General features: G+C 35.1%; 1 protein-coding gene across 5 annotated transcripts in view; it reads right to left on the bottom strand.

The window, feature by feature from the left end:
• Positions 1–27,404, bottom strand: part of Zbbx (zinc finger B-box domain containing) — a 120,833-nt gene that overhangs the window by 13,897 nt on the left and 79,532 nt on the right. For 3 of the 5 annotated variants that reach the window (XM_074073853.1, XM_074073857.1, XM_074073856.1), the window contains 4 exons: positions 23,158–23,465; positions 16,526–16,679; positions 13,409–13,525; positions 6,071–6,328 (listed from right to left, as the gene is read on the bottom strand). In XM_074073853.1, coding sequence (XP_073929954.1) covers positions 6,071–6,328; positions 13,409–13,525; positions 16,526–16,679; positions 23,158–23,465 — 837 coding nt within the window. The remainder of the gene's footprint in view (positions 1–6,070; positions 6,329–13,408; positions 13,526–16,525; positions 16,680–23,157; positions 23,466–27,404) is intronic. The other 2 variants (XM_074073854.1, XM_074073855.1) reach the window with 2 other exon arrangements.

The following is a 27,404-nucleotide window of genomic DNA, read 5'->3' as shown; positions in this document are numbered from 1 at the left end:
TGCCCAGTGGATTAGCACTTCTACAGTTTAATCTATCACTTGATCAATTTATAGACAGAGATGCCAGTTACTCAGGAAGCCAAGGCCTCACCATTTTAGTTCATAGACAGAATGGTAAATCTGCTAGTATCAAATAAATTTTTATCTTTTCTTGGTTAAAAAGAAGCACTTTCCTCTTTTAAATTGCTTAGTTCACTTAATTACCTGTAGACTTGTACAAACATAAGATTACCATGGGAATTAAGGTCCACAAACTCCACAATTAGTTTGAAACAAGGGAGTAATTTTAACTATTGAAGAAGTAAATGTCTTAAAGTGCGTTATTACTGATATCTTTTCATAATACATATTTTCTAGATTTCTTCAGGTTATAATAATAATCAGAAAAAGAAAAGGTACCTTAGTAACTAAATTATAATTCTCAAAGCAGTCCAGAAGAAAATACAATTTTAGAATGGAAACAGCTTATATAATTGACTGAAACCTGGCTTATCAAGAGCCCTTGCCTACTGTATGTGTGAAGTGCCACCCAATGGTTTCTTAAGTAATTCAACAGTTTGTTGAGGACTTAATAAATGTGTAAATATGCATGTGGAAGTAGAGATAAATTTTGATAAATATGATATCCATATATAATTTCATTAGATTATCAGTTTTATTAGACAGATCATGTTATTATGCTTGTCCTTCAAACATAGAATCTGATACAAAGAAAGATTAAGGAAGTAATTTGTCCAATATTATGAAGCTCATAAGTGTTTTTATCAAATTTCAAACCCAGATCCAGACCCACTGACCCTGAGCCTGGCTTTCAACCACCCTGATTAGCTGACTTCTCTCTCTCCCTCTTTCTGTCTCCCCCCCCCACACCTGACTCTTTCATTATTGGCAGAAGAACCAGGGTTTATACTGGGGACCTTGTACTGCTCTCTAGGCAAGCGTTCTACCACCTAAGCCATGCACCTGGCTTTTTCTGCTTTAGTTATTTGTTAGTAGGGTCTCAAATATTTTTCCTGGCCTCAGACTTTGATCCTCCTACCTATGCCGCTAACATAACTAAGATTAGAGGTATAACCCACCATGCCTGAGTAGTTTGTTGAGATAGGGAGTCTCACTAACTTTTTGCCTGGGTTGGCTTCAAACCATAATCTTCCCAGTCTCCACCTCTGTTATAGCTAGGTATACAGGTGAGCCAGCCAAATTGCTATCTCTTGTCTCCTGATACATCAGGAAGTTACATACACACACACACTCATACCTCTGCTCACCCAGCTACTTCTGAAATGGCACTATGATAGCCATAGTAACTGCATCAAAGAAGAAAGTTTATTAATGTAGTTATTTTCTGTCTTTTATTCTCCTAGCTCCTTGGCACAGTTATCTCTCATAGAGCTTAGAAAAAGGAAGTGGATGTAATCTGGAGCTAACAGACAAAAAGGCAGAAGGACCTCTGCTCCCAACAGTGCTGCCCACGATCATGGGAATGCAAACACGTTTACATCTGCACAGGAGTCACAATGTGCGGCTGTGGCTGTTGGGCAAACCTCTTGAAGAATTTTTCCTGAGTAGTGAAATGGGGAGGTAGAATTTTTCTGCCCATTGATGCTAAACAGAGAACAAAGTCCTTGAGCAGAATCAGTGACTTCCGCTGTAGGACCTGTCACCTTGACTCGGGTGATACGTCATCTTTTCTCCTGTCTCAGAGCTCCAGGTGAACTTCTTTAAAAACTGTGCTCTCATCCAAAGCCAATCTTCCCAATGCAAAGAAAGGTAGAGGGGGTTACTTATGGGAACCTGGTTGCTTTCTGATGCTGGACCATCAGGAAAGCATAGAGTGCTCAGCATGTACCTGCTTCATATGTAAAAGGTTCTAGTGAAAATGCTGCTGGTAAGTGACAGGGCTACAGAGTGAAACACATTAGAATAAAATGACAACAGAAATGGAAAAGCTGGAGTAGATTTTAAAAAAGAACTACCATTGGGAAACTTTTCCTTTGTAAATAATGGAATTTATCAATTATCAAAATAAGAAGCCTTTATTTTCTGCTTAAAAGCTATATGACTGCTCCATTAGATTTAGTTCAGACTTGATGTGTTCTGTTTTTGAATTGGCCTTTAATGTTAGAACTACCTCGAAGAAGATTTACATTAGATTTTTAGCAATTCAGAGTAAGGCAAGTAAATTAAGGTAAAGGTAGAACACAGACTTTTCTACCTCAACCCCTAATTAAAGTAAGAGTAAAAGCAGACAAACAAAAGTAAAACAAAAACATAAAAAGAAAGGAACCCAAGATCACATAATAAACTTTAACAAGGAGCAAGTGAAGAAACAGACAAGATTTTCTGAAGTGTGGCTGGGTGCCTTCCTCATCCACCTCAGAGGCCCAGCCACTACACAGACAACAAACTAGCAATAGAAGGGGTCATCAAAAGAACGGACAAGTCTCACCAGTACCATCCTAATTTGGAGACAACTGAGTAAAGAGAATTGAGGGAAAGACATCAGAAATCTCTAAGCATCCACCACAATATCTTAGCCAAAGCAAGAAAATTGCAAACCCACAGATGTCCTCACAAAGACAGAACATACCGAAGCCAGGTCCAATAAGGTTTGGCATTTAACAGAATCCAGGAAAAGCAAAGTGAGCCCAGATGTTCCAACATAGGAGACTGAGCATCCCAGTCCTGACTCCTTCCTATGCCTACCAGCTGGCAGGAGATAGAAAAGCCTGGGATAACCAACCCCACGAAGTAGTTGTGAAGAAAAGACAGACTGATCTCAGTACAGCACATAGAATTTCAGAGGGAATTTAGTTTCACTATTGTCAGGAAAGATTAAAGATATAAACAAAGCCATTGTCTTTAAGCATAGGTAAGATACAAAGAAATGGCACAGCAAAGAGCTAGTCCAACTCATTAAAAAGCCAAGAATCCAAAGCATGCAAAGGATGATGACTTAAAAGACTAAATCTGGTAGAAAGCATACATTAGAACCATACATAAGAACTCACAAGTCCCGTAGCTACAAAAGAAGTAATGAAAACCAACTTTTTAAAAGAGCAAAACTAATCTCAACAATGACACAGAAATATGTCAAGCATCAAGGGAGCAATAATTAAATGGTCACCCATTCAATCAAGCCTCTCTTACCAGAAAAGAGTAAGCCATCATAGCAAACATCAGGGCAATTTTAAAAATTAAGTAAGAATAGAGGATCATATCATATCAATGTTAACTTCCCTGATTTTGATTATTGTAATGAGGTTATATAACAGATATTCTTCTTTTGGGGAAATATACACCAAAGTACTTTTTGGTAACGGTAACGTCATAATATTTATAATTCCCTCTCAAATAGTTCAGAAAAAAAACAAGAGCTCTGTGTATGTTGCAATGAGTAAAATATATAATATGCATGGGTACAGGAGTTTCTTATATTATTTTTGCATACTTTGCAAATTTCCTGTAAAAATTTTTTAAAAGCTACCAGAAACATCAAAGGAAAAGTTAAAGCAATGCCTTTAGAAAACTATTTTTTAAAAATTAAATGATAAAATGTAGACTATAACCAGGTGAAAACTAAAATCCTGACACAGAAGAAAGACTTGATATAGTGACAGTAAATATAAAGGTGAAAAAAATTTGTTAAAACAACAGAAGAAAATAGAAGTAATACATTGTTTAAAGAGGATCCAGCATGAAGAAAATGGTTTATTCAGCAGGACAAAGCCAAATGGAAGAGAAAACCAATTCAAAGACACAAACGTGGATTTCTCTGAAAATAAGGAAGAATGTATTCAGAAAGAGAACCAGGCCATTTTAAGAAATGCTGATTTGTTAACACAAACACAATCCTGGTCTAGTCACTCCATTTCAAGAATTAAAGGGAAAAATGCTGGGTGCCAGAGGTTCATGCCTATAATTTTAGCTATTTGGGAAGCTGAGATAAGAAGGACTGCGATTCAAGCCCAGCCTGGGCAAATAGTTTGTGAGACCCCCTCATCTCCAAATAACCAGAGCAAAATGGACTGGAGCAATGGCTCAAGTGGTAGAGCACCTACAAGAATGAAGCCCTGAGTTCAAACCCCAGTCTACCAAAAAAAAAGAAAACAGAAAAAAGAATTAAGAAAAAAGTTCTTCAAACATTCAGGTGGGAAAGAAGCCTCTCACATGGGACCAAGATTGGCAAGGTAAAAAAAAAAACTAAGGTGGCTTCCTGCTACTTCGCAGCAGAATTTTGAACCAGAAAATGATGAATCAGTACGTGCAAGGTTTAAGATAACACAAGGATATTTGTGATTCAAATATGAAAGTAGCAGTCATTCTCAAACATGAATATACTATGAGCCCAACCTGCAGGGAAAAACTACTTGACAACTGTACACAACTAAACAAAATATAAATAAGAAAAACTGTAATAAAGGACTAAGTAGCACCATGGTGGAAATTAGAAGACAGTGGAGAAATGTCTACTAAATGCAAAGGCCAGGAAATTCTGATCAACTAAATAAATCTAGCTGATGTGCCAATCAACAATAAAGATGAAAGACAGATGATATCAAGAATGCCATCATCAAACCTTTTAGAGATGAATGGAAATAAAAGGTTCAAGATCAAGAAGTCATGGGGGAAAATGCTGGTACTGATCATTGAATCCACATGAATTCTCACTAAGAAAAGGCAAATGAAAGGAAACCTTGACATTGCTGTTATAATATTCAACATCATCTAGTTTAACAAATCATTCTTCATCTCTTATTAAAGAAATTTAATTGTTGCTGTCAAAACCTAAAACATATAGTTATAAGTGGCCTCAATTGCCTAATGTTGCTTTTCACATTTTTCCTTAATTTTTAAAGGAATATTTGTAAAAATTAGATTAAACCATATAAAACTTTCAATATTCCAGAATTTGGTCTGCAAAGGGTAATTTTAGATAGTTCAACTTGCAATATTTTATTGTGAAAAATACTTATCTGATATCAATTTCAATTTTACTGTTGAGCATATCTATTTACTTGCAGTCTTTGAAAGTATTAGGGAAAGGAGCATAAACTTATTTTTACAAAAATAATCACCTTTCCCTTACTCTACTCATCTTCCAAAAACTTATTCTTATTATTGTACCTATGAATCAAACAGATATTTAAAACAATACTCATGAGTGTTAATAATGGTTATTTGAAGAGCCATAAGATTTTGTGGGAACTGTGGCTTTCTTTTATATGTTTTTTTATTGACTCAAGTTTCAAAATAAATCTGTATCACTTTTAGATGATATTCTAAGCTTAATAAGAGAAAAGAACACTAATTAAGAAGAATTAAAAAAAAAAAAAAAACGAGCCAAGTGTAGAATACACGGGACGGGACCAGAAAACTTTCTGGGCTGCCTCTTGGGTCTACAGTTATCTAAAATTGTGCAAATGACTCTAAGAAAATAAGAGGATTGTTTCTCTTGATGCTTTGCTGCTGAATCAGAGCTTTGCATGTTCAAGAATATGTTCACCATTTGTCAGACAACTTTCATGGAGGATGAGAGCAGAATGCACAAGACACCTCCTCAAACTGTGGTTGTTAACCAGCAACCTTGGCTTCACAGAACACTTGATGGATGTGCAGAATCTCAGGCCCAGTCAGACATCTGAATCAGAATCTGCATTTAAGAAGATCCACAGGGGATCTGTGCATACATTACAGCTTGAGAAGCACTGCATAGGAGATGTAACAGCTCAGATTTCCAGTAAGAGCAATATTCATAAAGCTACAGAGAACAACCCTTTACTGGATTTGTAGAAAGCAGAAAAAAGATATTTTTTCCTCTTTGCACATGAAGGTCCATATGCCACAATTTATATTATGTAGGCTAAGGGAGGCTATCTCTGGTGTGGCTGGGCAGCCACACATTTTATAAGTTCTTCAGGGTATTATCAGGGGATTAACAAGAAAACGAACACAAAAGTTGATGAAAAGAGGAAAGCACTTTTGGCTCACTTGTGTTTTAGAGCAAGATATGAAGAATGAGGCAGAGGGCAGAGCTAACATTATCTACAATGAAAAAAAATGGCATTACCTGCAAGATTTTTTAGCACGTTTAATTCTTTTTCCAAAGTGTCTAAGGTGTGTTGGTCAGCTGTGTTATCTAAGAAAGGATCATTGTGCTCAGTCATATCGATATATTCAATTTCGGAAATTGCAGAAGCAGCTCTAGATAATGACTGTGCAGCTTTACGTTTTGATTGAGGATGAGGGTATAGAAGACAGATGGAGCTTTTTTTTACAGAGTTGGAAAGTGGTAAATTTGCTGTTGAAGGTCTTTGAGATTTCTGGCCTAAAACAAAAAGAAAAAAATGTAAATCAGATGTCTTGTAGATCAGAAGTACATATTTAACAGTGCAAAATATCAGCCTCCTGAACATAGAGCAGTGAATATCATGCAACCAAGTTGATGAAGACAAACTTTTGATTGTTACCCATCCCACCTAACCAAAATATATTAATCTCAAATTACATACAAAGAACACTTCTGAATAGTTGTTCTATGTTCAGAAAAAGACAAATTAATTTTAATATTCACTAAAGCAAAATATCTATAAAACAAGTCAACTTCAGATTAGCATGCTACACAGTCTTCTAGTCTACCTGAAAATGTGTTTACCACATTGAACCTTGTAAGAAAAAAATGGATAAACCGGTGCTACACCTAGTGAGCTAATTTTACACAAAGTATGTTTTATATTTTTAAAATGTAGGGACAAAATAATATGTGTAAACTTTTTAGAAAAACACAGGCTTTAAAGAAATTGAGATCATATCTGCAATTTCCCTAAATTCCTCAGAGGGCACTTTAGTGTGAAGGTCTAGAAGCATGGGTGTGTTCCACTAGGGCAGTCACTACTTATCTTCATCTGTTTCAAAGGTTGGTTTAGTTGGCTTCCTAACATGCTAAATTTGTTCACAGAAGGAAAAAAGTATCTTTTAAATGCTATACAGAAAAACTAATTTATAATTTCATGTTTCTTACAGAAAATATTTTTTAGCGAAGACAGAAGTTACAAGCAACAAATTTAAAAATTAATAGCACAGGTAAATTTTTAAATGTACAGTAGATATTTACATAAGAAAAAGTATATGTTTAATATATCTATGTTAAACATAAATAACTTAAATTGTAAGATGACTTTGCTTCTCCTTAACACAAGCTGGCTTCATGTAAAATACTGCATTCTATAAAGAAGTACAAATGTCGCTATCATGCAAATCATTGTTTGACTGAACAGGTGCAATATAACATTATATCTATGCTATTGACTCTTAGGAAAATGTCAAATTCAAAAAAAGTGGCTATAGGCAGTCACCTTGGAAACAAAGATTGTTGAGTTTGCCTGTTGTCATACTTTCAAAAGTCTATCAATATAGCTAATACCTTAAGAAAAACTGGAAAGCAGTTTGCAATTATGTAAGCAATTAAACTTACAAAGGTAAGTCCCAAAGGGAACCATTTTAGTGAACGTTGCAAAACTCAATTTTTAAAATAATTTTGTTGGAATGAAATAATGAATAAATTAAAATAAGATTCTGACCCTTTTGTGACTATTTGTGCTCAGAAACAATTCCAAAAACAGTAACTGACAGACATCTGCTTATGTGTTGATATGCCTGTAAGTGTGTACGTGTATATATACATTATATATATCACATATATATATATATCTCACATATATATATATATCACACACATATATATATATCTCACATATATATATATATATATATATATATATATCATTAAGAATTTTTAATTTTGGTGGTAGTGAGGATTGAAATCGAGGCCTTGTTAGGCAAGTGCTTTACCACTTAGGCCATACTTCCCCACCCCCATCCTTTTGCTTTGAGTTTGTTTTTCTGATAAGTTCTCACCTTTGTCCCATCTGGCTTCCATTCATGACCTTCTTACCTCTTTCTCCCAAGCATCTGGGATTACAGCATGATCCACCCTGTCTGACTTGTTTCTGAAATAAGATTTCTCTAACTTTTGCTCTTGCCTACCTCCAACTGCTATCCTTCCATCTTTATCTCCCAAATAGCTGAGATTACAGACACCTGACTTCTTAAGAATACACATATGCATGGAAACAACACAAGGAATCTCCCTGTATAGCTATCTTTATCTCAAACTAGCAATCACCATGTTTTTTATTATCTTTTATGTTTTTTCTTCTATAAAATTGGAGAACAAGAGGATGAAACAGGTTCTGCCTGGAAGCTGGGGGTTGGGAGGGAGGTGGCCCAAATAATGTATACGCATGTAAGTAAATCCAAAAAAATAAAATAAAATAAAAACAATTATTTTGATGAGAAGAATTTGCTCTTTTATCTATAAGGGGCAAAGAACCAACATTTCATCCATATCCATCAAGGAAAACAATCTGCCTCTCTTATGCTGTGCAGCAGCAGAACACAGGATCATTGTGTTCTGTGGGAGTAACTGAAATTCTCAACAGCACTCAAAGGGACTGTATCTATGGAGAAAACACAACTATTATGATGTGTCTCAGTCAAGGCAAACTGTAAAGGAATTTAAAACTCTTATTAAAATAAAACAAACATAAAGGAAGATGTTATTAGTGAAGACTGGACTTTGACCAGTCCAGAAAAGTATGAAGTAAGGAAACTCTTCAGCCCTTCAGAAAACTCAGGAGACGGCAACAGCAGATAAACTCTTACAACAACATCTGGTTACTATGGTATTTGAAGCTAATTGATCCCAACTGAGAGAAAATGTACTCAGGGGATGGGTCAGACTTATGCTCAGCAAACAGCAAAGAGACAGACCATCTCTCTTACTGGAAATATGCTCCCCTGTAATTTAAGATAACAAAAACACAGAAAAAGATAAAAGAAGCTCCAATCTGGACACTGATTTCACTTATTTATTACTCATTTAGGTAAATACATTATTCCCTCTAGTATTAATTTATAAGGTTATTAATATTACTATGGTTAAGAGGTTGACACAACATTAAGACTGGCACTAAAGAAAAGTACCACTGTAGAGGTGAGCATTCCATAATAAAAATTGCCCAGTCTATAGATTATAAACACAAAATATTACCCTGCAATAATCTGTGCTAACACTGGCAATGTAATCTCAGAAAATGATTAATACTGATCAGTTGCATCCTAAATATAACAAAATAAATTTTCCTTGATGTTAGCTAAAGAATATATGCTCTATAGTTACTTAATGAAACTCTGCCAAAAAAATGAGCCCCAAAACACCAATAAAGATATGGAAAATATAAATCATTTATTGAATAATATTTAATACAACAATGTTATTACCATTTTAAATATAACATTAGCATTGATAAAACATAATTATATCAACTTGCTTTTTGGATAGCATTTTAGTAGCAAATAACAATATCCTGATCCAAGGACCCAATATTTTAATACTGAATAAAGTATGCAAACATGTTGTCTATAGATATTCTTGTTTATGAACTGCTGAGATTCATATTCTTAGCAAAATAGAGAACAAATTTTTAAGAATTCTAGAAACATATTAAAAATTTTTATTGAGCATTGTGGTTTAGTGGGGAAAAAGTGCCAAACTGGGTTGCTAAGAAACTTACTGTCTCCTGTCACTGAACTAGAAATCAACCTGTGACCTAACAAATGGTAATCCATAATTCACCTGCAAAATTAAGGAATTGAACAGTATGTCTTAAATCCCTTCCAGCTCTGAGAACCTGTGAATTAATACGGCATCCAATTCAATTATAACATCATTTATTAACTCCTAAAACAGCCAGGCAGTGTGCTATGATCAAGATATTCAAAAGTGAATGAGACATTGTCCCTACCTGAAAGTTGTGCTCCAAAATAACACACAAAGTCTTTCTATCCTACTTCTCTGCTCAGAAACAGTTACTGAGCAGTTACAGTGTGCAGGCCCCTGTTCTATCACTGAAGACACACCAATGAACTGGACAGGCTAGGACTTACTTTTGTTCTTACCAAGTTGGGAGACAGCAGAAAATATTTAAATAAGATAATGTCAGATCATGATAGGCTCTATGAGAAAGATAAAAGTGATAGAAAGATTCAAAAAGCTAGCATTAGGTAGGGTATCTCAAAGGTCTCCAACAGCTCTTGCAACTGAACTCAGACCTATTAGTGGGAAATGTGAGAAACATGTTCACCTGTTCAAACTCAAACAATGGACTGAGACACGTGTAGTGCAGCGAAAGGAAGACTTTAATGACAGTCTTCCAGGATCGGGTGTCTGGTTGGCAGGCACACCCAAAGCGGTTACAACAGGTGTTTTACCCCTAGTGCACAGGTCCTCCACTGGTTCCTCTTTGGCTGAGAACTTCAGGGTGTGTACAATCTTTCCTGGGCATTGCCTAAGTTTTATTATTTCCTACTGGGTTATTTTAAAATATGCCTCTCTTGGGATTGATCCAATTTTAGAAGGGACTTATGTATCCAACTCTCTTTGTCTGTTTGTGGTGGGAAGGCCTCCCTGTGATATGTGCTTTCTGTTACATACATAGTTTTTATCCCTTTCCTCATTTCATACTGGTTTATCCCTCCCAGTTTAAGTTCCCTTGTCAGTTGACCCTCCACTAACATCCTGTTTGTGATGTTTCTGGTGTATGAGCTTTGTTACCTCCACAAGCTCATACATAAGCAAGCATCCAGTAATTATCTACCCATGGTTAAGTTCTTTGCATTGAAAATGGACCACTGCTGACTTTATTTCTAACAGAAAAGAAGCATTCATATGAAAAAGGGTCTTCAGATGGAGTTGGAGGTTGCAGATCATCCTGTATTAGAGAGAAGTGCCCATTCTAAGGCTAAGAAATAAGGGCCTCACGTGCCTAGGAACTGAAAGGAGTCAATCTGACTAAAGTATGGGAGAAGATGCAGTTAGGGGATGGGTAACAATTCAGGTATTGCTGTGCAATGCAGGGGAGAGAAGATAATTTTTTTCTACCTTTTATAGGAAACTGTGGAATGCTTTTAGGCTGCAGAATCACAATATTATTTATGGTTAAAATATACAGAAAGTATGATTCACTCTATAAATTATAAATATCAATAATTTTATGACTGTAGATGCATACAATTTACTCACTGACTTTAAATACTAGAAATTGATGGAAATTAATCATATCAATATGGTTTTGGGAGGAGTAAAAGAGAAATGGAACAGGTAAGAGATGATGCATCTGGCTTGGGATCACCAGGAACATTAGAGATAAAGAGATTAGACTGGGGCTGGATTTGGGGATGAAATCATCAGGATTTACAAATAAACAGGTTATGACTTCCGGGGGTCAAGCTGGCTGCCAGGTTTGGGGCTTCATATGTTTGGATGGTATTGCCATTACAGAGACTGTAAGGTGGGGTGCAGAAGGAGTAAGTTTTGGGAGGAAGTAGAGACAACGAATGGACTATTTGCTAAACACTAGTATTTCAAAGCTACCATGTTCTTACACAAACAAGTTTTAAAATCTTACAGGAATTGAAATTCCTTTATAAACTGGCACAGGTTCAGAATATAAGATTTTTACTACTTGTAGTATAGCCAGAAACATTTTATTTTATTTCAGGTCACTACCTCTGTCCAGGAAGTCATTTCCCAACTTTCCTAAATATAAATGTTATTACTTTTTAAAGACTCAACTGATATGTCATAGTGTCTAAAATCTTTCATATCTAGACTTTTCAATGGCAAAGTCATTTTATCATCTCTATTCCTAAAAAACTATATTATGTACCTACCTCTGTTATAACTGATTGAATGTCCCATCATTAATTACCTATCAATTTCCAAACACACGTTATTCATAGCCCTCTTATATACAGAGTAATTTATTCATTTGCTGGATACAGCAGTTTTCCCAAAATATGAACTTTAAGCTGTCTATGTCAGAAAAACAGAGAATTCTTGGTGAGTCCAAATTTCTGGGCCTTACCTCAGCCTAAATAAACTTGCATCTCTAAGAGTGGGGTCCAAAAATATGTGTGCCACCAGGTTTTCCAAGTGATTACATTGACATAGATTTGTGAGACCCTCCGTACTGGACTCGAAGTTCTTGAGTCACAGGTACCAGGGTTTATTTTGTGTCACCAGTGTCTGGCAACCTGGTATAAAGTAGGTGATACCACAGATGTTTTCTGTATTAAATTATTGGCTGACTGATCTGACCAAATTGATACTTAAAAGCATCTGCCTATTTATTTGTGAAGATTTGTCTCAGTAACAAGTTTCGCATAGTATGCACATGCATTTATTCTAATCAATATACAGTTCCTTCTGACTGCCTCAGAAGGAAGCAGCCAGAAGGTTTGGGGCTGCTTTAGAATTTGATGTGAGAATAGGTGCCTAATTATAGAGCCAAAAAACATTTGTCATAAATGGATGGTTTTCCTCCTAAAAGAATTTTATATCTGACAGATTCTCACCATAAGTGCATATAGAAAAGATCTGAGCTAGCCAAAGATATTTAATCATAGAGTTTAGAGCAAGTGAGACATATAAATTTTATATATATGAGCAATTCACATGTAATTAAATTTCTGGCTTGAAGAGAGGCTTGAAACCAAGGCAAGTGGCCCATTTTGTCAAGTGTCCCTCCAAACCTGTGAGCTCCCCAAGATCAAGAAACAGGATTTATGCATTCCTTTATCCCCAGAGCTTACAATAGTGTCAACACTCTCAATACATGAGTTGAATTACTTTAAGTTGTTAATTATCTACTGCAACTTTATATGAAATGCAACATAACACTAGAGTACTTAAGCAGGTATAATGGAATAATAGTAATGACCTAATGATACTAGTGACACACATTAGGAAAACATTACAACGGCATTCCATAGTTATACACTTACTTTGGTTGGAGAGTGCAGTTAATAAACTGAAATCAAGATCCCAATGTTACATATACAGCCTTAGATTTAGAACCAAGTTACATCAATCCAACTCTAAGCAGCAATCTTAATCTTAAACCACTCATTTCATGCATGGCTACATCTGGTCATATATCAACCAAGTAAAATAGTACATGAAGTCTGGTATAGACCCAACTGTTTCCTGATTGTGTAAAGAAACTGAATGTGTGCTCTATGAGGATTGATCAAAATATACCATACTTTGAACTACATTTTATACGTATATTCCCTAATACATTGCTATAGAACATAACTAAAACGATGATTTGTTTTGGGAGAGAAATAATGTGTATTCTTGGTGTTTTGGTTTCTTTACCTTTGAAGTCTGGGACATTTAAAATGGATTATAACTACAAAAATATATTCAGGTGCTTGGTAAACTGCTAAGAAACAAGTAAAGTAAGCCACCAGTGTGGCACAATAATCTTGTAGCTTATCTTACCCTTCTTTTGCTGTTTCACATTTGGCGGTGGGTTCTGGGCAACCTGTAGAACACCCAAGGCAACTGCATTGTCAGCATGTGCACTTAAGCTACTATCTGGGACCCATTCTCGGTCTCCTAAAGTGGAAAAATGGCAAGATAATATAAAGTATAGAATAAGGTATGTTCAAGTTGTTGATTTAATGTATTTTCTCACCAAACAGTATTTTACTGAATTGGGAGATATTAAACACATTTAAACTCATAGGAGACAGAATAATAAAAATAACACCAAGACTTAGATTTACAAGTGAAACTGCAAAATCAAGAAGAAATAGGAAATCTGAATATACACATAACATACAAGAACATTGAGTCAATGATAAAAAAAAAATACTCTTTGAACAAAGAAAAGTCCTGGACTGAATTGTTTCAGTGGTGAGTTTTATTAAACATTTTTTAAAACTCTCCAATATTTTTCAAAGTTTTTCAAGAAACCTGAAGAGGGAACCCTTCTTGACTTATTCTATGATGCTACCTATTACCTAATACCAAGTAAAACAAAGAAAATAGAAGAAAAGAAAACTTTAAACCAATATCCTGTATAAGCAGTGATGCAAAAATACTCAACAAAACACTAGCAAACAAACTTCAAAAGCATATTAAAAGGGTCATTCACCATTACTAATTGGAATTTCTTCCTGGAATATAAGGATGATTTAACATACAAAAATCCATTAGTGCAATCCATCACATTAACCAATAAAGGGAAAAATATGATCATTTCAATTGATGTAGAAAAAGCATTTGACATAATTCAACACCATTTCAGGATAAGAACTCACAAGATACCAGGAATAGAAGAAAAACTACTCCAAATAACAAGGACCATCGATGAAAACCCAGAGCACACATCACAATCAATGGCAAAAGACTAAAAGCTTTTCCTCTAAGATCTGCAGCAAAGAAAAGGTGAGAGCTTTCACCTCTTCTATTCAAAACAGTATTGAAGGTCTAAAAAGAGAAATGAGAATAAAAGAAATAAAAGGCATTCAAGTCAGAAAGGAAGCAGTAAAACCATTTCTGTTTGAAGATATGATTTTGTATGTAGAAAACCCTAAAAATCCACAAAACATAGTTACAACAACTGAACAAAGTAGCAGGGTAGAAGTCAGCCTGTAAGCAAAAATTAACTCTATTTTTTTATACAGGCAATGAACATTTCAAAATAGAAACAAAGAAAACAATTCCATTTATAAAAACCACTAAAAAGAATGAAATACTTAGAAATTACCAAAGAGATAAAAGACTTACACAATGAAAAATATAAAACTTTGTTGAAAGAAATTAAAGAAGACACAAATGAATGGAAATACATCCCAAGGTCACAGACTTTACAGACCTAATAGTGTTTAAATGTCAATGCTCACAGAGCTACCTTCCTTGCCCACCTCACATACTTTTATGTGTGTGTGGTAAGAATAATTAAAATCACTCAGTCAAATGATTTTTGACAAAGGTAAAGAAAAGGACAGACTTTTCAACAAATGGTTCTGGAAAACTTGAACTCCATATGCAAATTAATATGGGATTTTTATATCATGAACAAAAGTTAACTAAAAATGGATCAAAGATGTAAATGTAAGACCTAAAAATTATAAAACTCTAGAAGAAAATACAGGAAAAAATCTTCAAAGGACTGGATTCAGAAATGACTTCATGTGCACGGTATAAAAGGCACAGATAACAAAACAAGCAACAGACCAATTAAACTTTATAAAAAGTCAAAAACAAATCCTATATCAAAAGACATTGCCATTAGACTAAAAAATAACCTGACTAAAAAATGATCAAAGAACTTGAATAGATGTCACTCCAAAGGAGAAATACAAATGGCCAAACAGCACACAAAATCATGCTTGATACCATTTGCCATTAGGGAAATGCAAATCCACACTACAGTGATAAGCCACCTCAGACTCAAAGAAGATGGCTACTCTCAAGAAACAAGGACATAAAGCAATTGGAACCCTGTGCTCCATGGTATAGCCACTGTGAGAAACAGTAGGGTATATACCCAAAAGAATTTACAGCAGAGTCTTGAGGAGATATTTGTACAAACCATGTCCATAGCAGCATTATTCACAACAGCTGAAAGGTGGAAGCAACTCAAGTGTCCATTAATGGATGCATGAATAAGCAAAATATGCTAATCTGTACAATGAAATACTATTCAGCCTTTAAAAGGAAGTTTTTCTTTTTTAAACTCCTTCTGCTTTGACAGTGATTTTCTATTTCCCCTAGAGTCTTGGAAGTTGGGCAGATCCATAAAGGAGAAGCTGAACAGATAGAGCTTCAAACCATCTAGACTTGCTTTCCTATACTTTATATTTTTAAAAAAGAAATTATGGCACATGCTACGATATGGGTACAACTTGAGGACATCATGCTAAGTGAAATAGACCAATCACACACACAAATACTATATGATTCTGGTTATATGAATGAAGTACCTAGAATAACCAATTAATAGAATGAGGAAGTAGCATGGTGTTTGCTAGGGACTGAGAGGGAGGAGAGAATGATGAATAGCGTCTCAGCTTTGCAAAGTAAAAAGAGTTCTGAGATGGATCGTAATGATGGTACACAACATTACAAATGCATTTAGTGGACACTTAAAATGATTAAGATCATAGGTTTTAAGTTATCTGCTTTTTACCACAATAAGAAAGACCTGAGAGAGAAAAAGAAATTACAGACGTATCTTAGAAACTTAACAGATCCTGAGATTTTATGATTTGTTTTTAAGATGAAATTTAAGGAACATCATAAAATGCTTAGCTGATGAAGTAATTCAAAGAGTTTGTACTATTTTACAAATATTAAGGATCATGCTTTTAAATTCTAAAAATAGTCTTTCCCCAATCTTATTACAGTCATGTTTTCTCACGTTATGATAGTAGCCCCAAAGATAAATGTACGGTAACTCAAACATGACTAATAATTTCAGCTATACACGAAGATGATTTTATCCATTAAACATAATTGCCCAGTATTTTTCCCAATGATGACAGTTTCTTTTTTAATTAGTTAGAAAATTGTTAGATTGATCCATAAGTCATCCATATCTGAACTTACCTGTAAGTGTAATCTTAGTACAGGAAAAGTTGCATTCCGAGCTTCGAGAGGGAAGCAAGCTAAGTCTTTCGTTTTTCTCAAAAGTAAAGAATCTCTCAAGTCCTTGGTATTGTTCAGTTATAGGTTTGCTTCTGAGGGCTATTTCTTCTAACAACTAGGAAAAAAATTCAACAAAATAAAGTTTCTTTTCTACCTCATTACAAGAAAGAAGTACATTCATTCATTGAACACCTTAACTATGTATTAGGTGCAAATTCTGCTCTTATCAAATTAATGTTCTAATAGTGAAGACACAATAACACAACATTTATAGAAAATAAACCTGAAAAGTATATAAAGCAAAATTACAGTAATTATCTGAAAGTTGCCATGAATCTAAGGAGGAAAAATTTATGAAATAAAAGTTTTCCTTCCTGTTGTCTTTCCTTTATATTCTTCCCTGTCTTTGCACACAAATTATCCTGGAATGCAGTCTCTTTCACATACAGTGCCTTTGAACTGTGTCTTTGTCTCTATATTAAACAATTTCAAAGATGAAAGTAAAATATTGATAGGAATATATTTGATCTGACAATGGCCATAGATAAAATCCAATTAACAAAAGCACTCATCATCAAGCAAATATATAAGCAAGAAACTGAGACGAGGAAAAAAAGTAAGGTGAATTTTATGTAACAAGAAACCAACAGACCTAGGCTTGCTGATTTGAAATGCAGGTTTATTCCACCACTCTATTAATTCATTTTTGTGTACTCTCTTATTCTTGGACAGACTAGCACTGGTATTTAAAAAAAAAACAAAAACCTGAAATCTGGTAGGAAACAGATTAATAATTAAGAAGTAAGAGCTCTAGATGGACTTAAAATATAATCAGAGAGGCTATCAGTATTTAGCAATTCCCTAATTGATATAATTAATATCCAAATATAGTCTGCTCCAAGGGCTTAAACAATACATAGCAAATTTCTATAATTCTATACAAGTTTATAAGCCATATAAGTGAAAAATATTGTAAAACAAAGCTAGTCACCAGTAAGGCATGTCATTCAGAGACAAACCCAAGTTCACTCTTCCCTGGATATCTTTCTTGGCTCTCCCAGATATTGATCAATAGCTATGGAATTCCTTACATTCTAGTAAAGCTCATGTTTGGTTTACATATGGATTACGCAATTGCAAATCTGAAAGGTCTTAAAAGCCTTGGTTTGCAGCTCAGAAAGCTTATAGTGATTACATTTTGTTTTCTTTTTGTCCAAATTCACAACTTCTGATAGTTTTAGAACCAGCACCATGGACATCCAATTAGTCCGTGTTCTTTTCAACTACAATTTAGTGCATGATTCAATAAGAAGATCCGCCTCTCAAAAACTGAAGTGCAAAATAAACAATCTTAACACTCAACTTGAGTGTTAAGGAAACACCACCGCTAAAAATTAGCCCTACTTCTTGGAACATGAATATTGTTCTGGAGCACAACAGATACCTAAGTGATTTCTGCTCAGGAAATGGCTTCTACTAGGGCAAAAGGAGAATGACAAAAGTTCAGATCTAGACATCAGGAATGAAAAGAGAAAGGATTTAACTACCTCTTTATTCAAAGGCAAGAACTTAGTCTGCACCCTGTGAGGTATCCATCTGATTGATTCTCCTGATGGCCACTTTAGAAAGCTTGCCTTGTTTACAAGCCTCCCAGTGGTGGCTTTCTAATTTGTATCTCTTCAAGTTCTCTCAAGCTGTAACCAACATCACTCATCACAGAGGTTAGCTGGCTCCTGTCTTCTCCTTTTTGTTGCTCAGGGAGAATCTTGGCCACTCAGTTTGAATCTTATTATAGGTGGTAGACATTTTCTGTGAAACTATTCACACAATTTTTTATTCCTTAGTTATAATCACATTGGAGTATGTTAAAATACTGTTTATTGTATTTATAAAAATCCTCAAATTACAGATCCATTAATCTGTTGAAGATTTCTTTATAATTCTGTAACAGGATTCAGGCACAGTGGCTCACACTTATAATCCTAGCTATTTGGGAAACAAAGACAATAGAAATGTGGTTCAAGGCCGGCTCAGGCAAAGACTGTGAGCCTATATCTCAAAGAATAATTCAGCTATGCAGGAGGCATAGGTAAGAGAATCTCAGTCCAAGTATAAGACCTTGCCTGAAAAATAACTACAGCACAAAAGACTGAGAGTGTGGTCCAAGTGGTAAAAGAAGCAATTCTGTGGCAAATTCTTCCTGAGCAAACTGAAAGCTTCTCAACCCACTATCTCCCATGAGGAAAAGGCAGGCATTCCATACAAGAGCTTTACTACTGTCCAGAACTACATTTAGTCTCATCTAATTGAAAAAACAGTAACTATGTAAGCCATTTTACAACAGTCACTGCTCTTGATTCCTTCAGCAGGTTCGAGCTAGTAAAGATGTTATGGATCCCAAGTATTTAAACACTCATTTAGATTGTTAACAGAACTAGCTCTATGGAAACATATTTTATTCTGAACAATTTATTTTGTTGGATGTAATAAAACCAGAATGAATACTAGCACATACACTGTTATTTTAAAAAACATATAAACTTGGTGAAAAAAAATTTTTGCATTAATTGAATAGCATGGTATAGAATACTGGTGGTACATACGGGTACCACGTAAGGCACAGCTGTCTCTGACAGACTGACCAATTGGACAAGGCCAGGAAGCCAAGCTGGAATACAAGTTATTGGTTTAAATGACCTAAATCAATATTCTAGTTCTCTAGGGAAAAAAACTAGAAAATGGGTAGGGCCTAAGGCCAAAATGCTCAGGGCTTAGGAAGGTCAGTCCTCTCCTACGGAGCTGAGGGAACAGCAGGGAAGCCCTCACTTTTTCCAGGACTTCATCACACAGAGACTTGGAGAAGAGAAGCACAGAGGGTGATGCTCCATCCAGAGTTTACTGCTAAATCATCTCTGAAGTTATATTCTGGTATCTGAATTTACAGTCTCTTCCCAATGTCTCCGTCAAGGATACAGCAGCCTCAAAGAATAATTGGTGGACTTTTGCTTCTTTTCTCTTCTACAAGAGGTTGAATAATTAGATTAGAATATTAATATTTTAATGGTTTATTACAATTTACCTGCAAAACTTGCATGCCTATTTTATTTTCATGACGGGAAAGGAGTTTGAAGAAAAATAGATGTTTAACTGCTACTTTAAATGTTTTAATTTTATATTAGTCCATTTTGGGCTAAGATAACAGAATATCCTATACCAATAATTTATTAAGAAAATAAATTTATCCCTTATAGTTCTAGAGATTGGAAAGTCTAAGATGAAGGGGCTCACATCCAGGGTCAGCCTTCATATTGCCTCATTCCATGGAGGGAGGCAGAAAGGCAAGAGAACACGAGGGAATGAGAGAGGGTCAAACCCTGTGCAACAAATCCTCTCAGAATAACAAACCTGCTCCCCAATAACATGATTACTCCAAATATGGGGGCAGATCCCTCATGACTTAATCATTGCTTCCCAGTCCCACCTCTCAAAACTATCATTCCATTGGGGATTAAGTTAAGTACCTGAACTTTGGAAGATACATTCAAACCACAGCAAATGATCATAGGTCTTTTTAGATTTTCTAATCCATCCATAGTCAGTTTCCACAAGTCATATTCATAGAATTTTTTTCATATTTTTAAATGTGTTGGTATATCATTTGTCAGAATCTAACAATTTAAAAATTGTATCATTCTCTTGATTCAATATATACTATTTGTACTTTTTGTGTTTTCTTGGCCAATATGTCCAGAACTATTTTGAAATAAACAATAGCTTCTAGTTTTGTTGAAAGCTACTTGTTTTTATTTTTCTACAATATTTATTTCTATTCTTATCATCACTATTTCTTTTTGCCACTCTTTGAATTTGGTTTATTATTATTGTTTATTGCTTTTGAGTCAGACTCATAAGTAGTTACTTTTTACTCTCCCATTTATTGCATATGCTCCTTTGCCTACAGTGGGCTTACATCCCAATGAGCCCATCATTACGTTGAAAATATTAATGCATTTAACATCCCTAACCTGCCAAACACCACAGCTTAGCTGGGTATTATGACTGCCTGGGAGCTGCAGCTTAATGTCACTACCCAGTATTATGAGACAGTGTAATACTGAAAATCCTTAGATGTGGAAAAGATCCAAATTCAAAATCTGAAGCATAGCTCTGTTATGTGCATACTGCTTTTACAGAATCGTAAGTCAAAAATTTGTAACAAGTCAAAGATCATCTACAGAGCACCTGCCTAACAAATATAGGGCCCTGAGTTTTCTCCCTCCAAAAAATTCTCTTGGGCTGATGAATTAGTCAATAATACTATTTCATTTTGTCCAGTTTTTTCTTAATGTAGCTGAGGTTATAGTGATATGTAAATACATAAAATTTAAACTTTACTTAATTTTTCTAGTAAATAGTTAATTTCAATTTTTCACATATAATGTCACTCTTTCCCTTGGTAAAGCTTTGCCTTGAACTTTTTATTATTCTTTTTTAAATTATTTCTTACCTTTATTCTCAAACTTTCTCCCCATGCTTTAAGTGAGTTTCTGATAAAAATCAACTAGATGGGCTTTGTTTTTGTATCTAAATTTAGAATCTGTTTCTAACTGAAAATTACAAAATTTAATCTGTTCACAATATTTCTAATTACTAAGTTTCAATTTGCTTTTGTCAGCTTACTCTGACTACTTGTCATCAAGAACTGTGAAGAACATTTAGCATGGTTGTGAACATCAATAATCCTAGCACTCAGGAGGTTGAAGCATGAAGATCCCAGGTTCAAGGCTACTGTGGGCCACATAGCAATTTCCAGCTAGCCTGGGCTACATGGTAAAACGCTATCTCAAAAGGAAAACACCTAACAAAACAGAGCTTTAGAACTTTAGGATTTCACCTACTTGCAAGTCTGTCATAATTTCATGGACACTGGCAAAACACAAAAGACTTCTTGGTCAGAGACAACAGTTTTATTAGTCACAGCTATAGCAGCTGTGAAGAGTACCACCATTTGCATCAATTCCTTGAAGCCAGTTTTCACAAAGCACTATGCAGAGGGCCAGATGAGGTCAACAGGCTTATTGCCCAGTACAAAAAATGGAGTCCCTAAGCTCACAGTTCTTCTAAATAACACAGCCGCTATATGGGCATTTGTCACCAAGCCATCTTCATGATACCCTGTAGAAATTAGGAAACTGAAATTTTTGTTTGTTCTCTTTGCTGAAATTCATGTGTATGATCAACTATTTTCTCCATGGGGGCAGTGGGAAGATAAGATCATCTGAAGTGGGGCTTTAAATGAGACATCTATTGTTGGAGAAATTGTGGGAATGTCTTTATAAAAGAGATTGGGATTTACTTTTGCCAGAAACATCAAGGAATTAACAGAAATGGATCAACAATAGTGTTAATCTCCAGCTAGCCTGGGCTACATGGATTCATGGAGAGTCCAAGTAATAAATGTATATTCAAGTGTTTATTTGGTGCCGGGTGCCGATGGCTCATCCCTGTAATCCTAGATATTCAGGAGGCTGAGATCAGGAGGATCCCAGTTCAAAGACAGCCTCGGAAAATAGTTTGTGAGACCTTATCTCAAAAGAACTCATCACAGAAAAGGGCTGGAGTGGCTCAAAGTGTAGGCCCTGAGTTCAAATCCCAGACTGCAAAAAAAAAGAAAAGAAAGTGTACATTTGGATAGGTATCTTCAAACTTAGACCAAATGAAAGCCCAAGATTTTTAGTTTTTATGTTAGATGTTTTATTGACCTGACTCAGATCTCCTGCATAAATTAGTTTCTTTCCATCTTGTTGCACCTGTGGTTATTTCTCCTAAGCAGACTTTATGAATCTGCATTTTTTTTTTTTTGCAGAGGTCTCAATTCCAGTTGCTTCTCACACAAAGGCACAATACCTGCAACAAAGTGGTTGCAGAAAGCCAGTCCCTGGAAAAAAGTATCAGCAACTCAAGTATTCATCTTCCTGCTTTGTTGGTTCCCTCTTGACCTTAGATTTGTGGAGATTCACTTTAAATAACTTTTAAGGATTATGGAAAGGTTTAACTTACCCAAGTTCCAATTACAATTACTGAATATTTCTAATGTACATAATGGAGGTTCAAATATAAACATAAAATTTGGCAATAATGAAATAATTAATTACTGTACCTTTATTTACTCTGAGAAGGAACAAAAAATTTCACCATTGCTATTTCTATATTAGCTATATTCCTGAAATAGCTACCTTCTTTACCCTGACTTTTATTATGCCCCAGAAAGTGATTCTATCCACATTCATTTCATTTTGAAAAGTGATAGGATTTATTATTACTGATAATGAATTTTATTTGAAAAAGTAATTACACTCTTACTATAGTTTATGAGGTAGGTCTTAATTCATTTGTCACAGAAAACCATTTGTTAATATGGCATTCACCATACTAGAATTTGCTCTATAAGTCATTAGTGTTCTTTCCATAGCTACCACCTGGTAAGTCAGCACATTTTAACTTTAGTAGACAGTAACATTTGAGAACCAAAATAACATTTTCTTCAGACATTCCTTCTAAAAATGTTAATATAATAAATAATAGAGATTTACCCGTGGTGACTTTGTAGCTGTAGAATCTTCAAGGTTTGGCCTATCATGCAGATTACTGAATTCCAAGGATTCCCTGGTGACTTGAGATAATTTCTCTTCAATGGAAGGTTGATCGAAATCTGTACTTGGCAAGGAATCCTTGCTCTCCAGTGTTATGCAGAAATCATCAGACTTTTGGTGACTTTCTGTATCTATAGTTTTCTCTGTTAAGTTTTGTTGAGAAGAACTGCTTTCCCCTAGTTTTTCAATGTCAAGAGAGTAAGAATCAGGATCCACATTGTTGTCAAAATCTGCATTTGAAGTTACTGCTGTTGAAAATACATATTTATAAGAGGTAAATAAATTGACAAGTAAATTGATTAAGCTGTTCATAAACCAAAAGTTTTGTGGTAAAAAACTTTATCAAAATTTCTTTACTGAGGCTTCAATGTTAAAATACTTTTACTCTGCTTACGTTCATAGATGGCAATCATAATTCACTTATATAATCAAATATTAATGAAGTAGACTAATGGAAGGAAGAGAGCCATTATTTTGCAATGAAATTTTGAAATGGATGCAAATTTTTATGTCAGTTTATAGTTCAATTCTTACTTCCTCATCTCTTCTCTCATTCAAATTTTATAATTGCAATTCATGTAGAAAGGGAAACCTTCCACATTTGTTTCTCTTCCCTAGCATATGCAGTAATAGTAGAGGTCATAGGGAGGTCTGCCTGATAAAAGAACTGTAGCCAAAGTGTTCCACAACATGTGCTTCTGGACATGTGCCTCTAGGAAGCCACAAAGTGAGCAGGCTCATCTTAGTCACTGTCATCATGTCACCCCTCATCATGTCTGCTTTCAGCAAATCACTTGGTTTAGCCACATAAGAGAATCTCCTGGAGATCTGTACCTGACTCCAAACCAATTAAATCAGACAATGGGAGTGAAACTTAGGCACTGGCCATATTTACTTTTCCTCATGAAATTTTTACCAGTGGTTACAATGTGAAGCCTGAGTGGTGAAACTGATCAAGAGCTTCTGTAGAATAAAAATTCTTTAAAACTTCTTGCAGACATTGCTTTCATTTTACATAAAAGTATAAATATTATTTGTACTCAATACAGCTTCATCTAACAAGCCCTTAGTATTCTTCCAGAACAAATACCTACATAAACTAATAGAGATTTGGGCTAAATTTTTCTCTGCTGGTATAAATTCTGCTTTGAATCTCAAAAGACTTATTTGTTTTAATAATATGTTTATATAACTGCAATTACCCATAGCACATGGAAATTCCACTTCAAACTGCTACAGTTCTTAAATGTCATAAATATTGTGAGAAATGAATTAACTTAAATGGGGAGGCAAACAACCCCAAAAATCCAACACAATGTTGAAGGAGAAGAACAAAGTCAGAGTATCAATTCCACCCTACTTTAAGAATTGCTACAAATCTACAACAGTCAATGTGCTATTGATTTTAAAATGGATAAACAGACCAAAGGAACAGAATAGAGGACCCAGAGTAGACCCATATAAATAGAGTCAACTGGTCTCTGAAAAAGGGGTGAATGTAAGACAATGGGGAGAAGACAGTCACTTTGACACTGGGAGAACAACTGGAAATCTACATGGAAAGAAATGAATCTAGACACAGACCTTATACTTCTCACAAAAATTAATTCAATGTGAATTTCAGATAAATGTAAAACACAAGATATAGGAAAAGACCTAGATGACCTTGGCCATGATGACAACATTGAAGACAAAACACCAAAGAAATAATATGATGAACTTCATTAAAAATGAAAACTTCTTTTTTTAAAATTGTTTTATTATTCATATGTGCATAAAAGGCTTGGGTCATTTACCCCCTGCCCCCACCCCCTCCCTTACCACCTACTCCATGCCCTCCCTCTCCCCCACCCCCTCAATACCCAGCAGAAACTATTTTGCCCTTATTTCTAATTTTGTTGAAGAGAGAGTATAAGCAAAAATAAGAAGGAACAAGGTTTTTGCTGGTTGAGATAAGGATTGCTATACAGGGAGTTGACTCACATTAATTTCCTGTGCGTGTGTGGTACCTTCTAGGTTAATTCTTTTTGATCTAACCTTTTCTCTAGTTCCTGTTCCCCTTTTCCTATTGGCCTCAGTTGCTTTTAAGGTATCTGCTTTAGTTTCTCTGTGTTAAGGGCAACAAATGCTAGCTAATTTTTTAGGTGTCTTACCTATCCTCACCCCTCCCTGTGTGCTCTCACTTTTATCATGTGCTCAAAGTTTAATCCCCTTGTTGTGTTTGCCCTTGATCTAATGTCCACATATGAGAGAGAACACCATCTCTACCAATAAAGGAAATGCAAATTAAAACCACACTAAGATTCCACCTCACCCCTGTTAGAATAGCCATCATTAGCAACACCACCAACAACAGGTGTTGGCGAGGATGCGGGGAAAAAGGAACCCTCATACACTATTGGTGGGAATGTAAACTAGTACAACCACTCTGGAAAAAAATTTGGAGGCTACTTAAAAAGCTCAACATTGATCTACCATTTGATCTAGCAATACCACTCTTGGGGATATGCCCAAAAGACTGTGACACAGGTTACTCCAGAGGTACCTGCACACCCATGTTTATTGTAGCACTATTCACAATAGCCAAGTTATGGAAACAGCCAAGATGCCCCACCACTGATGAATGGATTAAGAAAATGTGGTATCTATACACAATGGAATTTTATGCAGCCATGAAGAAGAATGAAATGTTATCATTCGCTGGTAAATGGATGGAATTGAAAATTTCTACTCTGAAAAAATACTATCAAGAGAATGAGAGTCAATTCATAGACTGACAGAAATATTTGCAAAATACATTACCTGATTTTTAAAAAACAGTGTTTCAAAAATATAGAAAGAATTCTTAAAATTTAACAATAGTAAAACAAACCACACAATTAAAAATAAACAAAAGAAATGGACAGATTTCTAGATACATATGATCATCCAAAACTGAACCAAGAGGAAATTAATCACCTGAATAGACCTATAACACAAAATGAAATTGAAGCAGCAATCAAGAGTCTCCCCAAAAAGAAAAGTCCAGGACCTGATGGATTCTCTGCTGAATTCTATCAGGCCTTTAAAGAAGAACTGATACCAACCCTCCTTAAACACTTCCATGAAATAGAAAGGGAAGGAAAACTGCCAAACACATTTTATGAAGCCAGTATTACACTTATCTCAAAACCAGGCAAAGACACATTCAAAAAAGAGAACTATAGGCCAATCTCCTTAATGAACATTGATGCAAAAATCCTCAACAAAATAATGGCAAACCGAATTCAGCAACACATCAAAAAGATTATTCACCACGACCAAGTAGGCTTCATCCCAGGGATGCAGGGGTGGTTCAACATACGAAAATCAATAAACGTAATAAACAATATTAACGGAAGCAAAGACAAAAACCACTTGATCATCTCAATAGATGCAGAAAAAGCCTTTGATAAGATCCAACATCATTTCATGACAAAAGCTCTAAGAAAACTAGGAATAGAAGGAAAGTTCCTCAACCTTATAAAAGCTATATATGACAAACCTACAGCCAGCATTATACTTAACGGAGAAAAATGAAAACCATTCCCTCTAAAATCAGGAACCAGACAAGGATGCCCACTATCTCCAGTCCTATTCAACATAGTACTGGAATTCCTAGCCAGAGCAATTAGGCAAGAAGAAGGAATAAAAGGAATACAAATAGGTAAAGAAACTGTCAAAATATCCCTATTTGCAGACGACATGATCCTATACCTTAAAGACCCAAAAAACTCTACTCAGAAGCTTCTAGACATCATCAATAGCTATAGCAAGGTAGCAGGATATAAAATCAACATAGAAAAATCATTAGCATTTCTATACACTAACAATGAGCAAATGGAAAAAGAATGTATGAAAACAATTCCATTTACAATAGCCTCAAACAAAATCAAATACCTAGGTGTAAACCTAACAAAAGATTAGAAAGACCTCTACAAGGAAAACTATACACTTCTGAAGAAAGAGATTGAGGAAGACTATAGAAAGTGGAGAGGTCTCCCATGCTCATGGATTGGTAGAATCAACATAGTAAAAATGTCGATACTCCCCAAAGTAATCTACACGTTTAATGCAATTCCCATCAAAATTCCAATGACATTCATTAAAGAGATTGAAAAATCTACTGTTAAATTTATATGGAAACACAAGAGGCCACGAATAGCCAA

This window comes from Castor canadensis, chromosome 5, assembly GCF_047511655.1.
Source record: "Castor canadensis chromosome 5, mCasCan1.hap1v2, whole genome shotgun sequence".
Taxonomy (NCBI): Eukaryota; Metazoa; Chordata; class Mammalia; order Rodentia; family Castoridae; genus Castor; species Castor canadensis.
This window is presented reverse-complemented; position numbering and strand designations above follow the sequence as displayed.